Source organism: Ursus arctos, chromosome X, assembly GCF_023065955.2.
Source record: "Ursus arctos isolate Adak ecotype North America chromosome X, UrsArc2.0, whole genome shotgun sequence".
In the NCBI taxonomy this organism is placed as follows: domain Eukaryota; kingdom Metazoa; phylum Chordata; class Mammalia; order Carnivora; family Ursidae; genus Ursus; species Ursus arctos.
In genome coordinates, this window is record NC_079873.1 from 9,258,182 (window position 1) to 9,275,681 (window position 17,500).

Below are 17,500 nucleotides of genomic sequence, written 5' to 3' on the forward strand. Positions count from 1 at the left end.
AGCACCACTCGACTCTTGGAGTCTCTAATGAGCAGACATTTCAGGGGAATAGCTTACCATCTTGCTCTCGTTTGTTGAGTGCCCTGGAGCGGCATATCCATGTTTATGGACACCCCCCTATGCGTTTCCCCCCCAGATAAAAAGGTTTTAATCTAGATGCCTTGTTGCAGCCCTTTATCATGAAACCAAATACATAGCAATTTACTTTGAGTCTTCCTGAAGACTCCTTGTCACACCCCATCTGTTGGCAGTGAGAGCACCCCGGTTCGCCCTGGTGTTTAGCTGGTTTCCAGCAGAGACCAAACCGCACCCACTGGAATTAACACCTGAGGTTTCTTTTCTCTCCTCAGCTCTCTGCACTGCAAGCCAAGGTCCATTATCTCAAGTTCCTCAGTGACCTTCGACTGTATGGGGGTCGTGTGTTCAAGGCGACATTAGTGGTAATTGCTTTTTCTTGCTTTCTCTTGGGAGCTGTGGAAGCCTTGCAAAATGTCACTGCCATAGGGCTGTCTTGAATGAGCTGCCTTTGACAAAAGCAAATCAGTTGTGAATCTTTTCCAGCCTTCATTTCTAATCGACTGCACCACAGTCTGGAAATATCAGAAGAAATGTTAAACTAGATAACACCACTGCAGAATGTGCTAGAAAAAGAAATACGAAGGACCCAGAGAATCGATGCACTCTAACAATGGCCTTCTTTTAAATCATCGGGCCAGAAGTTGCTTTCATGCTAAAAAAGAAAAAAAAAATCTCATTTATTAAAGTGTCTCATGATTATGAATATATGTGCTATGATAACATTGACTTTCTACATTATTCATGATTTATCAGAGCCTCGATGCAATCGTAATGTCTGGTTCTTCTAATTGGATGATTTAGTACAATATAATCGAGAAACACTTGCTAAAGAAAACGTAATCTTCTAAGAACAGACTCTCAGGCTCGACTCTGCGTGGCGTTTTAGAGGTCTAGGATTTTTAGGCTTTGTCCACATCTCTCAGCAGGCGGAAAAGCGCTCGGAAGTGACTCTCCTGGTTGGGCCCCGATACGGCATAAGCCACGTCATAAACACCAAAACCAATCTGGTGGCTCTCTTGGCCGACTTCAGCCATGTCAACAGAATCGAGATGTTCACCGAGGAGGACAGCTTGGTGCGGGTGGAGCTGCACGTGCTGGATGTGAAGGTAAATCTTTCAGCTGTTGACACGGCGCCTTGATCTGAGTAGCTCATTTGTGACAACACCGCTGCTATTTACAAAGCAGTCGACATTGCACTGTGTGCAGGGGATCAGAAATGTGACGAGGTACAGAGAAAAATCCACCCAACTCCGACCCGAGGGACATGTATGTCTCATCTACACATGAGAAAGCAAACGAGTTCGTTTCTAAGGTCCCTTGTAGCTCCCGAGTGCATGAATCATAGAGAGTGGGAAGGTTTTTCCCTGGTAGCCTTCTAGAATATTCCTGTCCCAAGAGTCAGGGAGATTTTTTCCAACTTTGTTTAGAACTCCCATTGGGCCCATATGTGTTTATTCTTTGGAAAAAGCTGAGCATTTCAGTCAGTCTTTTTGTGCTATAGCCATTAGTACTGACTGAATGGCTGGCCCCTATGAATGTCACGGCCATTCCATTTAAAACAACAATCTGACATTGTCCACAAAGGGCAGAACTCGACTCCCGCAACAGATGTTGACGGGAAATAATCCAGGTCCCCTGTACCTACCTTCTTGTCCCAGTAGTGGATGAGTCATTGGATTTGGGCCATGTTAACACATCTGTGTTTCCATGGAGAAAAGGAAACCGTGTCAACCAGGAGGAGTGCTCTGAGAACAGGTGAGGGTTCTGTCTACACAAAATTGAAAAGCCTCTCTGTGCTCTGCGGGGGGAAGAAGTGACCATGAAAGGGAGAGTATGGAGCTCAGACATGGCGGCCGTGGCTGGTGGCATCTCATGGGCTGAATTCAGGGGCTCCAGTTGACTTCCTGGCAATGAAAGTGCAAGAATAGACTTGGGATGCCTGGCCCACTCCATGAGCAAAGATGCTAAGAACAATGGCCCCCTCGTAGAAAGAGTAGGGAAAAGAGCGAATTGGGTGCAGTCCTCACACACCTGATAACAGGGTAATCCGACCCAACAGAAGTAGGTGGCAAGACCCTACTGGTGGTCTCCTGCTTATATGAAAGAATTGTGGGTTGCCTTGAGGGGAGACCTCAATTGAAATGGAAAGAAAAGGCAGGTTATCAAGTAGTATGGGGGCTTTTGGTGGGATGTTAGATTCCACTAGCCAGGGCCATCAAACGTGGCCAGGGTCCTATACCTGGAAGTGAAAGCAAGAGCTGGTCACCTCGACGTTTCTGTGCCTCTCTGGGTGTCTGCTTTTGTGTTGCTCCCTTATTCCTGTCAAGTTCATTCTCTCTCTCTCTCTCCTCTTTATCTCTCTCTCAACAAGAACGCACCAGCCAGTGCACCCTTCCTAATTCAAGGAGAATAATTGCTTCAACTAACCACTTCTTCTCAAATGACCAAGGCTCGTCTCCAATCATATGATAGCCTCACTGTTTACAGAAAGTTTTAGCAAGGCCTTTTCTCAACTCCCATCTCTGTTTTGCTCTCCTATGATTTTACACTTTCTTCTACAAGCATCCTTTTCCTGGATCTTTTTGACACTTTTCATTCAGTCTTAGACATAATTTCCACTTGAATTTTTACTTCTTTTCAACACTAATTTTCACCATGAACCCAAACTTAATCTTCTTGTGATTTTTCAGATCGCAGGTTCACATTTGGTAACTGACTCCTTAACTGTCACTTTTTTTAAATGTTAACTATTTGGAAACAAAATCAATGTTTTTTTCTCCCTTTCCAATATTACTTGGGAAGATTCAAAATGTCTACGCTTTCAAGATGGTGTCACCCAAATGTTTTTCAGTAAGGCTCTCGGTGTTATTTCCAACCTTCTGTGTTTCTCCAGTGAAATGGTTACTCAGTAACTTTCTTTGTTATATTTCATAAGCGCCAGTGCAACTGCTGTCACCTGAGGGAGCTTATTAAGGAGGGATGGCTTTAACCAATATATTCTCTTTTACGTAGCCCATCACACTCCTGATGGAATCATCAGATGCCATGAACCTGGCCTGCTTAACTGCTGGCTACTACCGGCTACTTGTGGATTCCAGGAGGTCAATATTTAACATGGCCAACAAGAAAAATACAGGGACCCAGGAAACAGGTATTCTCTTCCTAAACTCATGAAGCACTAACCCCCCTCCCCCACCCCACCTGACAACAATAAGGACATTTCTTGAAAAGTTCAAATTGTGCTCATACGAAAATCTAATGTCCAAATTTAATACAAAAGCCTTCAAATAATTCTAATATGGTCTAATTTTTTTAATGAAAATGTTGATTTTTTTTCCATCCTATTTTAGTCGTCATTTGGAAACGCTGGGGAATGTGTTTCAAAGGGAGTGAGTTTCCTATTGTGAAGGTAGTAAGCATCAGTCTTTACGACTGAGTTTTTATTGCCTCGCTCTTCCAGAGGTCAGGATGTGGAGAACTAATGATGGAATGCGCAGTAGGACTTGTGAACCCCTCCCCCCCCTTAGGGCTTTTCCCTCCTCAAGGGGCCCTGGGCCTAGATGTCTGGGCACTTCCTCCTACATCAGACTTACATCCAGGTTTCTGGGAGCTCTGAGACCCACTGGAGGACTTGGGGATCAGCCAGCACGTGGACTTGGGCCTCTAGAAGGAACCCGAGCAGCCATCTTAGCTGTGTAGCAGAAACATGGAGATGGCAAAGACATCAAACAAGTTCACCCACTTGACAGGACTGAGCTCACAGGCGAGGACAAGGAGGGCTGCGGCGTTAACAGCTTCTCTGAGAGTGGGTGGTTTTCGTTTGCTTTAGAATTTTTTTCCTTTAGTGTTTGACTCTTTTCCTCCATCTACAGTGGACACTCAATAAATGTGACTGATGGACAGACACTAGCCCTCAAGCCACAGCTGCCGACCCACGAAAAAAATTATAATCAGGGCTTCTGTAATCAGAGTTTCTCTTAAAAGAAAGGGAAAATCTGAAGAACAAATTCCATTGTCCCCATTTCTGAAAGAGAGAGGAGGGAAGGAAAAATCCTCTCACTTTCAGACTTAGCAGAAAACATAAATCATTATTCCCTAAATATCTTGTCACTTGTAGGTACGCACAACCCAACACACTTGCACGAAGTTTATGACGGCAGCTGGGCAGGGGGGAGCCGTTGGTCAGAGGAACAAGGGAAGCCTGAGAGAAAACGAGGGAGGTGGACGAGGCATGCCAGAAGGCAACTTGGAATGACGACTAGACGTGATCCAGCCCCACCTGGAAGGGTCTTGTTTTAATCTCTCTAAGTTTGGGTTTTCTCATTTGTAAAATTGGGATCGAGAAGCTAGCTGGCAAGGGAAGGGCTTGGAAGGAACTTGTGTACAACACCTAAAAGGATGCCAGGGACTTCTGTCAACAAGGGGCAGGGAAGCAGGAAGGGGAGAACTTGAGGACGAAAGTGACAGAAACGGAGAAAGGAAAAGAAGACAGACAGAAGGCAAGGAAAGACCCTGAGACACGCAAATGACCAAAAATAAACAGGGGAGGAACAAGAAGGCGGTGGTGAGGGTGCGCTGGCTCTGGCAGTGAACATTTGTGGGATCACATGTTTTCGAGCTAGGAGATTTCGAGCAACTTCGCCCCAGCCTGGGAAATTCCTAAGATCAGTTCTGTGATGTAGCACAGCCCTTTCGCATTGGAAAACTGGTTTTTGGCTTTTAATTTTCAAATCTTGAAGTAGATCTTGAAAATAAAACCTTTTTTCCCCATAGGCTGTGGAGATCGTACATGAAGACGACGAAACCTTCCATTTCAAAAACAGTCACAATAATAAGGGCCTCCATTCTGTCCATTTGACAGTGACCCACAGTGTACTGTTTGGTCAGATTTCAAGGGGGGGAAACTATTATCACCATTGGGAAAGAATGAAACTTCAGGCTTTCAGTAATTTCTCCCAGTTCTGCACTGAGAATGAGGGTGAGGGCATGTGCTCCGGGTACCTCTCTCTTGCTGGGGGTGTGGGGAATGTGCGTGTGAGCAGTGGGGGCCGAGGGAGAGAGCCAGCATGCTCCAAGGAGCACCTGGTCGACCTGAGCAGCAGCCGGGGGCTTAGCACGCTCTCGAGGTTGCAAGTTCTCTCTCCTGTTCGGAAACTCCCCCCGCCCCACCCCGAGACCCGAGAAATGTAGAGAGAGTGAAGTCTGTTTACGCCAGTTCATCCCTGGTCCACACTGTCCTCCCACAAGATTGCACCATGGTACAGACCCCAGTTCCTAACCCACATCCTTCTGGGTCTCTAAAATCATTCCGAAAGCCAAGTCAGTGCACCCTTCTGGAAGGAAGCCAAGATTGAGTGTGTATTTTATTCTTATGTCAAATTGATCAGAGACCTTAGTCAATACCTCTAATAAGGAACAGCAAGCCCCTATTTCTTCCCTATCCTGAAAATTAACCTTCAGTCACTTTCAGAATCCCTGAAGCATTAGGAGGATCTGAGTAAGTATCAATCAACCTGTTTTAGCCGCCGATCTGGTCAGCTTTCTAATCCAGAAGTTGGCAAACTATGACTCAGGGATCAAATCTTGTTCTTGTAAATGAGTTTTATTGGTACTCAGCCATGCACATTGTATTTGTTTCCTAGGGCTGCCATGACAGGTTATCGCAAACGCTGGGGCTTAACATAGCAGGAATTTGTTCACTCACACTTTTGGTGGCTACAGGTCCAAAATCTAGGCCGCTGTAGGGCTGTACTTCCTCCAAAGGCTCAAGGGGAGAATATTTTCTTGCCTCTTCCGACTTGCAGGGGCCACCAGCATTCCTTATGGCTGCATAATTCCGATCTCTGCTTCCCTCTTCACGGCCTTCCCTGCTTTTCTCTGGGGCCCAAATTTTCCTCTGCTTTCCTCCTATAAGGACACTTGTCATTGGATTAAGGCCCACTCTGGTAATTCGGATGAACTCATCTCAAGATCCATAACTGAATTATACTTGCAAAGGCTCTTTTTTCAAATAAGGTCATATTCACAGAGTGGACAGATCTTTTGAAGAGGCCACCGTTCAACCCACTCCATGCATTTCTTTATGTATCATCTATGGCTCCTTTCGTGCCACGGCAGCAGAGTTAAGTGGTTGCTCGACTGAGCAGTTGGCCCACAAAAGCCAAAGTGTCTACCATCTAGCCCTCCCTTTATAGGAAAAGTTTGCCAGCAACTGGTTTAAACCCAGAGCTCGTTCACAGCTTTGCTAAACCACCCGCCCTCTCCCAGCAATTCAGTCTCCTGACATTCACGAGCACAGCCCGGCACACAGCCGGTCGTAATCGAAATTGGTCCTAAAACGATGCCGAGCCCCCCCAGATACATTTATCTTAAGGTAATATGTAAATATGGTTCTGGTGTACCTCAGTGTCTTCAAAATGATATCTTTACTTGCTGTTCATGAAAATATATGCATTTAGCAAAAGGACTTGGAACAACATTCAGCATTGAGGTTAATGTGTATAACTTGGGGGAAGCAAACACGTCTTCAGTAAAACTGATTTTTTCCCCGTATATCTTGTACATCTGATGTCAGCATTCTCCAGACTCAGGCCAGGGGGCAATTTGAGGGCATACTGGGAGAATGCATGGCCCCAACATTTCTTCAGAATGTTTCCTCTGGAATCTGCAAAGCGATATTGACAGAATGACACACTGCCTTGTCTTGTTAAATGTCAGAGCAAAATCTCCACATCAAAATTCCCTCTTGGAAGACCCTTGAGGAACAAATAAAACAATGATTTTTAAATTAGGGTTTTGCAATTTTAATTCATGAGGAACATCAAACAAATCTTCAGGAGTTCTCCTGATACCAATAAAAATTAAAATTAGCCAAACTGTTAGCTATGCTCAGAAACAGCAGAGAGAAAAAAAAGAGAGAGAAGTACATTACCTGTGATGTACTCCACCTTATGCAGCCATACACACGTGTGTGTGCGTGCACAGCCGCAGGCTTCCATCCTGACCTTAGACGTGAATATCTTTTTTTTTTTTTTAAGGTTTTATTTATTTATTTATTTATTTATTTGACAGAGACAGCCAGCGAGAGAGGGAACGCAAGCAGGGGGAGTGGGAGAGGAAAAGCAGGCTCCCAGCAGAGGAGCCTGATACGGGGCTCGATCCCAGAACGCCGGGATCACGCCCTGAGCCGAAGGCAGACGCTTAACGACTGCGCCACCCGGGCGCCCCTAGACGTGAATATCTTAACACCCACTAGGATATACAAAAGCTGAAGATAGAGGTTTTTGTGCTATCATTACGATATTATCATGTTTTAATTTACGTATATATTAGGTTATTTTTATTGTGACATTATTGCATTATCATTACAATATTTCCTAAAATATGTGGTGGATGTGTGAAGTTCCTTGACTTTCTTTTCACTCAATGAGGAGAAAGTCCAACATCTTCGTCCACAAAGTGGGGAATGTCAGATCTTGCTTTACGAGAAGAGGGGAATCTGTTTTCTGGAATGACAACTGATTGGACTATGGCCTTTAAGGAATTTGAAAGGCATGTTGTATATTCCCATTCGTAGATGGAAATAAGGTCTTCTAATAATAGAACCAGGGGTCAGATGGAGTTAAGCCGTAGTTCCCTATTCTCCGATGATATTCTTTTTTTATCAAGTAGCAATTATATTTTGTGCGGGATCGATTTCATTAAGGTCAGTTCTCACAACCAGGAAGTCCTGACACCGGAAGCCTCAGTCGACTGGTACCGTATCCGGAAAGCCGCATGACCCTGTTTGCAAAAGTGATGTTACAAGCCGTTAACTTAAGAAACCAGGCCTCACAGTAATGTTGTCTTTGCATGATTCTTTCTCCTTAGGAACTGAAAATAAAGGAAAACATAACCTCCTCGGCCCAGATTGGAACTGTATTCCCCAGATGACCACCTTTATCGGCGAAGGGGAACAAGAAGCCCAAATAACATATATAGATTCCAAACAGAAGACGGTCGACATTTCGGACAGCACCTTGTGTCCCAAAGAGCACCGGCACCTGTACGTAGACAGCACGTACAGTGCAGACGAGCTCAAGCAGCCGCTGGCGCAGCCAGGAGAGGCTCCGTGTGAGGCCGACTACAGGACTCTAGCTCAGCGCTCCCTGTTGACCCTCTCAGGACCAGAAACGCTCAAGAAAGCACAGGAGTCTCCGAGAGGAGCCAAAGTGTCCTTTATTTTCGGAGATCTCGCCTTGGATGATGGCATGAATCCCCCGACTCTCGGCTACGAAAGGCTCTTGGAGGAGGGCCCGGAGCTGCTGGAGAAGCAGCGGAATCTCTACATGGGCAGCGCCAGCGACATGAAGGGCCTGGATCTCGCGCCTGAGGCAGAGAGCATCCAGTTTGTGGCAAATTCCGTTTATGCAAACATAGGTGACGTGAAAAACTTCGAGGCCGCCGAGGGGATAGAGGAGCCCCTCCTGCACGACATCTGTTACGCAGAAAACAACGACGACGCAGAGGACGAGGATGAGGTGAGCTGTGAGGAGGACCTCGTGGTGGGAGAGATGAACCAGCCAGCCATCCTCAACCTGTCTGGGTCAAGCGATGATATCATTGACCTCACATCCCTGCCCCCTCCGGAAGGGGATGACAATGAGGATGACTTCCTGTTGCGTTCCCTGAACATGGCCATCGCCGCACCCCCACCTGGCTTTAGAGATAGTTCAGATGAGGAGGATTCTCAGAGCCAGGCAGCCTCCTTCCTCGACGACAAGGAGCCAGGCCGAAGTCTGCAAGGTGACGAGATCCCCGTGTCCCTCATTGACGCTGTGCCCACCAGCGCCGAGGGCAAGTGTGAGAAGGGCCTGGATAACACCGTGGTTTCCACGCTGGAAGCTCTAGAAGCTCTGTCCGTGTCAGAAGAACAGCAGACCAGTGACAATTCAGGTTCTTTCACGATTGTTACATTTATTCACTGATAACCATGCATTTCATCCTCTCAAGCCATTTACTCCTGGAGTCCTATTATGTGCTGTTCTCCATTTCCCGCATGTCCCGTTTCATGAGTGTGTTGAAACTACCATCGTGGGTTTTTTTGTATATGCAGTTTCCTTTGTTTTTTGTTTGTTGTTTTTTTTTTTTTTTTAATACGTGGCACGTATTTTTCCCCATTTCTGGAACAATTGTGCAATAAACTCAGAGTCCTTCCTGAAAAGGGAAAACCTTGGTTTTTTGTTTGTCTTTTGTTGTTGGTTTTTTAAAATAATAACGAGTCCCATTTTCTTACGTGTCTCCTAGTGCCTCTGACGCATCCATTAATCGGCTCTTGTCTTTTGCGGCATGCAGGTGTAGCCATCTTGCGGGCTTATAGTCCCGAGTCTTCATCAGACTCGGGCAATGAGACTAACTCTTCTGAAATGACTGAGAGCTCTGAACTGGCCACCGCGCAGAAGCAGTCAGAAAGCCTCTCCCGCATGTTCTTGGCCACTCACGAAGGCTACCACCCCCTTGCAGAGGAGCAGACCGAGTTCCCCACCTCCAAAACCCCTGCTGGGGGCTTGCCTCCCAAGTCCTCCCACGCCCTGGCCGCCCGCCCAGTGACTGACCTCCCGCCCAAAGTTGTGCCTTCCAAGCAGGTCCTTCACCCAGACCCCATGGAGATGGAGCCCGAGACCATGGAGACCAAGTCGGTCACTGACTATTTTAGCAAACTGCACATGGGGTCGGTGGTGTATTCCTGCACCAGCAAGAGGAAAAGCAAGCTGGCCGATGGGGAGGGGAAGGCACCCCCTAACGCCAACATGCCAGGGAAAAAACAGCCCGGGGCCAAAACAGCCGAGGCAGAGGAGGAAGCCAAAGGTAAATTTGGTACCGTGTCTTCAAGGGACGGTCAACACCTAAGCACTTTTAACCTGGAAAGAACTGCCTTTCGCAAGGACAGCCAAAGATGGTATGTGGCCACGGAGGGGGCGGTGGCTGAGAAGAGTGGACTGGAAGCGGCAACGGGGATAACGTTTCCGAGAGCTTCTGGTCTGGGGACGAGGGAGGTGGAAGAGAAGGATGAAGGGTCTCCTGACGGAGAAGCCGGTGAGGTTTCAGCGCTTGGCCAACGGGACCACTTCTTAACTGACGTGACCTGTGTATCTTCAGCCAAAGACTTAGATAACCCCGAGGATACTGACCCGTCGACCTGTGACCATCCTTCTAAGCTTCCCGAGCCGGAAGAGAGCGTGGCCCGCCTTTGTGACTACCACTTGGCCAAGCGGATGTCATCCTTACAAAGCGAGTGCCATTTTTCTCTACAGAGCTCGCAAGGCTCATCTGTGGACGCGGGCTGTGGCACGGGCAGCAGCAGCAGCACCTGTGCCACCCCCGTGGAGTCCCCGCTCTGCCCCGCCCTGGGGAAGCACCTGATTCCTGAGACTTCGGGGAAAGCCATGAGTTACGTTCCTTCCGAGGAGAGAGCCGCTGGGCTGCCCAGCCACGGAGCCACCTTTAAGGAATTACACCCACAGCCAGAGGGGATGTGTCCGCGGATGAACGTGCCCGCCCTGCACACAGCTATTAACGCGGAACCCCTGTTTGGCACTTTGAGAGATGGATGTCATCGACTCCCCAAGATTAAGGAAACCACAGGTACAGCAATGATGGATTTAGCGCTTTGCATTACACACCAGAAGCACGTACACCAGGTTCACAACAAACCTAAAAATATAAAGTGCGGAAGAAAAGTAAAAGTTAGAATTTTTTTTAAAGGCTGCAGAACTATGGCCAGGTTAACTATCAGTCATTGATCCCCCCCAGGATTTAGTGAACACTGAAGTTTCTAGATCTGGAACAATAGTGGAAATGGCATTTGCTCTGTAGAATCTGGATCCGTACTTGCTTCCAAAATGTGGTAGAGCAATAATTTTTTTTTCCTAAATTCTAAATGTAGATTTTTAGCAGCGCTCAGCGGGACTTTTGGTTACAAGACAATATGATATAGAGTCCCAAGAGTTTGCTGTCCTTCTCAAGACCTCGCATTCTATTTGTGCCATTTCATTATTGAGGGGCGAGGAAGGACCATAGAGCTGGGTAGCAGGGAGAGATCGAAGGGGTTGGGGAAGAGCATTTGCCCTTCAGCAGTACTTAACATCTCTCCCTACTCTGTAAGACTCTCTTCGAGACGTGTTCTAAAGTATCTGGCACACCTCGGTGTCAGGAAGGCTCTGGGGGTATGCACAATGAGCTGCTTTATTTTCCCCAAAAGAATAAAATATAGGCACAGGTAGAAAGAACACAGCCACCTTCTGTGCCCATCTTCACTATTCTGCCACCCAGTGGGCACGTAGTCCTCTCACCGATCCACTCGGCCAGCCGTCACGTGGCAAAAACAGATGTTCTTTCCTACTCTCAAATATCAAAGTTTATTAACACTGTCTCTCCCGTGCTAGGTCAGTAGATGGTAGGGAGAGCTTGCCCTGGTTCGCTTCCACTCCTGCCATTTTAAGATGATCTCCTTTCACGAAACCCACTGCTGGCATCACCTGCCTTGGGAAACCCGTCGATGAATGTTGCTTAACTCATCACTCCACTAGCGTCTTGACCGCTAATTAAAGCAAGCTGTTTAATCTTTCGTGGTTTACAAAGAACTTTCCCCTAACTTCCCTCTTCTCACAAAAATTCTGTGAGGCGGAAGTATTTTCTTCACATGACAACTTTTTTTTTTTAATTTAAATTCACATGACAACTTTTTTGAGAAAAGTTGGGCAACTTGCCCAGGGTCTCTGCTTCAAACCCTGTACTAGGCACACCTTGTGGGGTCCTCTTGAAAAGTTGACCTTATTTACTTTGCATTAATTAAATTAGACCACTTAAAAAAAAAAGATAACGGATGCCAGGATTAACCTAACTCCCTTGAAATGAAACTTCAGTGTCATAAATATGTTTGCATAGTCGAGATCTAGGATCTAATTACATGTCTTTTCTAATTACATGTCTGAACACTGATAGATAAATACTGGGGGCAAGGCAAGTCGTGAAACGCCATGGTCTCTGAAAACGATCGTGATTGCTAGCCAATTCCAAAGAAATGCGTAGTTTCAGAAATAACAGATTCCCTGTATTTCCCGAACTGTCTTGAAATGGAAATCTGATGAGATCTCAGGAGGCAGTCTTTGAAAAGGGTGACCCTGCCAAATGGTGGCCGTTCTAGAGTACCTCCTCGGGAAATGACAAAAGCACGTAGAGATTCAGTGAAAATGACCACCCATGAGATGCTTAATGATTCTCTCTGTTTCTCTGCTACCCCTAGTGTAGCTTTGACAGAGCCTGGGAAGGAGAGACGAGGAGGCATGCCTTCAGCTTGGTCTCAACATCCTGAAGCTGATCCCATCCTGCTACCATCACACATCCCCTCGGAATCAAAGGTGCCAATTCCAAATCAAGACCCTAATGATTTCTCCCAAGCAAATCTGGCATATGGAGAGGCTGTGAACTGGCGGCCACTGGATCTAAGAGGGGGGAGCCTCGGAACACCCCCCAGCCAGAGGGCTCTGAGACGTAGCAGCAGTACCCTCTCGGGATCTGTAGGTTTGGAGACCTTCCAAGAGAGAAGCAAGGGTGCGGTCAGCTTAAAGTGTCCAGGTATCGCAGAAGCACAGGAGGCCGGTTCGGAAAGGCGAGCAGAACTCCCCCTGGGGAAGAAGCTCACCAAAAGTTTTTCCCAAAGCTCGATGTTCTTTAGCTCCGAGGGAAAAGTTCACAAAAGGTCCCCGGCGGCCCACAAAGATTCAAAGCTGTATAGGACATTACCCTTGCGCAAGCTGGAAGGCAGCAATTGGAGATGCCGGGGACCTTTCAGCTACTGTTTCCTGAATCGAGGGCAGGATGAAGACGGTGATGAGGATGAAGAAGAGGGAGAGGCCACCCGCCAGGTCTCTTGCCTCTTTCGACCACAGATGACTCAAGCCATGCCAGAACCAATCAGCCCACCTCTGGCTGTTGGGATTCGGAAGCAAGGAGGGGAGCTGACCAGGGGGTCAGTGCTGAAGGTCTGGGTAGAAGACCTGACTGGCCCAGACGATGCGGACTATAGCAACCTGGCCTTCGATGCCCGGATTGCAAGAATCAATGCCCTAAAAGAGAGCACGTATGCAATGCCCGATGGGTTCCTCGCAGCCCAAAATGATGCCAATGAGCTGCTCTGCCTTGTCAGGGCAACAAAGGGGAAGAGAGAGGAGTCACGCCCTGAAGCATATGACCTTACGCTTTCGCAGTACAAGCAACTGTTGTCCATCGAGTCCAGACAGTTGGGAAGTGCCTGTAGGAAACTGGCGATGGCCGAGAAAAGCCCAGAGGAGATGCTCCTAGCTATGACTTCCAGCTTTCAAGTGCTCTGTTGCCTAACGGAAGCTTGCATGCGGTTAGTTAAAGTCGTGAACTCAGAAACACAGCGGCAGGAAATCGTAGCGAAGATCAATGAAGTGGTCATAAACTACATTTGTCTCCTGAAAGCTGCAGAGGCAGCCACTGGAAAGACCAGTGGGGATCCTAATGTTGGACTCTCGGCGCGACATTCAACCACCATGGCCGCCCTCGTAAGCACACTAACGCGTTCTCTCAAGATGCTTTTAAATAAGTAAAGTCTAAAAGTCACATCATAATCTACCTTTGCAAAGCCATACATGAACGTTTATTTACTTTATGTGTACGATGAACAGATGTCTCCTTTCTTCTCTCTGTATATTTTGTTATTTTATATAAAATAGGAGATAAAAGTCACACTGATGAAATGTTGAAATGTACTAATCAGATGTATTCTGTTTATATTATACATATATATACACGGAAAAGAAATATCCAAGAAAGTGATGACATTCGGCTATTTTTCATATAGTTGAAACTCCAGGTATATGATGTGAAGTTTGAAGTTCTACCGTGTTAGAGCAAAACAATGAATCCTATCCCCTCTCCCTCCAAGCGGATACTTGGAGACCATATCATTCATACTTAGAAGTTAAAAAAGAAAGAGAGAAAGAGAGAGAGAAAGAAATCACAATGTATATAAAACAATACTTCTGTTTTGAAATTATGATTTTTAAGCATTGGAATTAGCAAAGAAGACATTTAAAATCCAAGAAGCTATTATGAATTAATAGAGAATATATCTAATAAATTAATTTTTTCCTCATAGCGTTCGGTTATCTCATGCTTTCTTCCAAGAATCCGACATAAAATTTAACTTTGGCTTCTGCCATTCGGACTAGAAATGGGGTGGGGGTGGATTCTATTGTGTCACTACAAATGCTCTTCACGATGTTTCTGTAATTAAAATAGTTCCCAAATAGAAGAATAGAGGTAATGATGGGCAGGTTCCTAGGTAATACCTAGCGTTAGAGATTATCTAATTACATAAAATGAAAGGGATTAATAATATCAAGATTCAATTGTTTGATGAAAAGAGAGATCTCCTTTGATTTAATGTCAAAATATATAAACCAAAGACATCATCTTCCTCCCCACCCCAACTCAACCGCGAAACTTAGAATTCCATTAAGAGTGACAGAACATTCAGTGAAGTATTTGCAAAATTACAAAAAGCAACACTCAATGATCATCGAAGTAAGTGCAGATCCAGTCCTGTAAGGCGGACCGGACACCAGCCTGTGAGGCACAGCTCTCCTCATAGAGCTTCGTGCGTCACCTCTACAGGGGCCAATGCTTCCAACCAAATTTGGAATCCCAACCTAACATTAGGACTGTTTCAAATCCGGGTGTTCCAGAAAACCAGGGAGAGATGGCTCGCCTTATATAGAAGCCATGATTAAGTATTTAGAAGTTCTCATTTGGATTGGTAGATAGAAATAGGACAGCTGAGGGAAAAAAAACCAAACACGTGGTAAATTTGACCACTTTACGTGAAACCGATGGAGTGTACAGTAGTTTTCAGAACTGTACTCTGTGTACAAATGTATCTTTGGGTCAAAGCAAAAGGATGCAAGCCGCAATTGTCAAATCAAACTGATATGTACATATGTACTTCATGGGTCATTTAGTGCTTAAGCTGCACCTTCTCCGGTCTGTGTCGATGGCTCCTTAAAGGACGACGGGAGTACGCCAGGTGCAAATACTTCATTTTTGTAGCCTACCGAGCAGGAGGCGAAACAGTCTATATTGCTATCGCTTCTCATCAGTCGTTCCATAGAGACTCCATCGCAAAAGTCACACATATTTCTAGATGGTAGCAAACAAAAGGAGTTTAGGTGTGTGTTATTATAAATAATGTTTAAATAATACATTATTTTCTTATAATTATAAATATTGGTGTTTGATATTGATAAATATTAATGGTGTTTACTGTGGAAATTTTTGGTAAATATTCTGTGTACTAAAATGCTAACATTAATAGGATGTGTGTTCTATGTCAGACAATGTGCGAAACATATCACATATATTTAACCATCACAACTATCTTATGGTTTGGACACTGTTGTTAATACCCTATGGAGGCAATATGGTTTAATCGTTAAGGACATGGGGCCTGGGGTCAGAAACTTCTTGATTTACGTTCGGACTCTGCCATTTTCTATCCCTTTCATCTTGGGAAAGTTAATCAATGTTTTCTAAATCTCGATGTCCTTACAGTAAAATGAAAATCTCTTTCCATAGGATTGTCATGACTTTTAAGTACAATCACATGTGTGAAGGTTTTACTGCATTACCCGGCAGAGTAAATACTTAATGTTAAGATAATTTCATCATAGTCATTACGTCAAATATATTGCCGAAGATAATGTGTGCGGGATGTTTGCTTTATATGCATATTGTCGCCTGCCTGTATGTGCAGGATGAATTATGTGCGTTGCATTGTGTCTAAAAGGAGCGTACAAGGAAGTGGTGATCCTTGTTCAAATCCTATCCAGTTAGAACAGCTTTCAGTCCATTCCAGTTCTTTGAGAGGCCTCAGTGAAGCAGCTCTGGGTCTTTCCAGATCATCTCCCATTACCTATGGGTGCTCCGGTACGTTTCTGTTTCTTACAAACTCTTTAGTGCTTCGAAAACCTCAAGCCCCCTCCCCCCCCCATTCACTACACATGGGGCTCCTGAGTGGGGTCCAGGTCCACTAGAGTGTAGGAAGAACATGTTAGAATGATCCTTGTGTTTATTTTTATCTAGCCTTTTTTATGTTTGTGTATGTTTTATAATGGCATAATAGTATGGTGGTATATGTACATCATTTTAAATAAATAAATCAATTAATAAGCATATGCCTGGTGCGTGTATGCAAAAATCTTGTCGCAGGTAGGGCTGCATTCACACGAGTTGGGAGACCACTGAACTAGAGAATAAAACTTCCTTGTAACTCGAGGTCCTTTTTTTTTTTTTTAAGACTGATTTATTTTAGAGAGAGGAGGAGAGCACACGTGGGCGGGGGGAGAGGCAGAAGGAGAGAAAAGCAGGCTCCCCACTGAGCACAGTGCCCATCGTGGGGCTCCATCCGAGAACCCCGAGATCATGACCCGAGCCGAAACCAAGAGTTGGCTGTATGACTGACCATGCCACCCAGGTGCCCCTGTACTCGCGGTCCTTTACATTTAGTCCCCAGCCTGGTTTTCCAAGTGTATCGCTATTAATCTTTTATTCTAAAACTTTGAAACATATACAAAAGTAGGCACAATCATATAACGAATCGGTATGTACTTCTCACACACCAATTCATTTAGTAAGAACTTCTTTCAGATGACTTTTAAACACAACCACAATGCCGTTTTCACACTTTTAAAAATCAATTATTTAATGTTATCAAGTAAATATTGGAGACGTCAGTAACGAAGAAAGTGAAAATTCCTATAAACCGAACCCCCAAGGACAGTCCTCGTCAACGATTTAGGGCATCATCTTTCAACTTCATACATATAGATATAGATGTTAGTATTGTCTGGGTTTGTGAATTTAACATTTGACTCTGAGTTGGTCTGGCTGCAGTTGCCCTTCTAGCTGAGTCCCCATTCCAGCATATTTTATGTGAGTGGATTGGCCAGAAGGGGTATGAGGGACGTGGAAAGACGGAATTCTCAGGTGAACCACGACTACAGGATTAGGCTTTTAGTAAAATCCGGCAACCAGTGTAATTCCCTCAGACGCTGAAATTAACACAGACCCCCAGGCCCAACTGGAATCTGTCTAATCACAAATTATTTTCCAGAAAAGAAAGAACAACAAATATTGGAATAATGACCAGTACAGCAACACTGCAATGGATCTATTCCTTTTGCTATGGATTTCATCTGCCATGATGATTCGTCTTAAGAAAGACAGTCTTCATTTATGTTCCTTTTTCATATATTTCTAAATGCCAGCTATTCTCTGAATGATACTTCTGAGCTACTCAGGATATCACTCTATTTCTCCTGGATTACTCTTGGTTTGGCAATGGGAGAAGTCCCCTCTC

The 17,500-nt window shown here is 45.3% G+C and overlaps 1 protein-coding gene across 1 annotated transcript in view; it reads left to right on the forward strand.

The window, feature by feature from the left end:
* Positions 1-16,316, forward strand: part of FRMPD4 (FERM and PDZ domain containing 4) — a 787,588-nt gene extending 771,272 nt beyond the window's left edge. Inside the window, exons 14-19 of the mRNA XM_044391879.3 lie at positions 351-440; positions 1,002-1,184; positions 3,091-3,229; positions 7,948-9,012; positions 9,412-10,701; positions 12,367-16,316. Of these exons, the coding sequence (XP_044247814.1) occupies positions 351-440; positions 1,002-1,184; positions 3,091-3,229; positions 7,948-9,012; positions 9,412-10,701; positions 12,367-13,691 (4,092 nt within the window). The 3' untranslated portion in view covers positions 13,692-16,316. The remainder of the gene's footprint in view (positions 1-350; positions 441-1,001; positions 1,185-3,090; positions 3,230-7,947; positions 9,013-9,411; positions 10,702-12,366) is intronic.
* Positions 16,317-17,500: the final 1,184 nt, after the last annotated feature.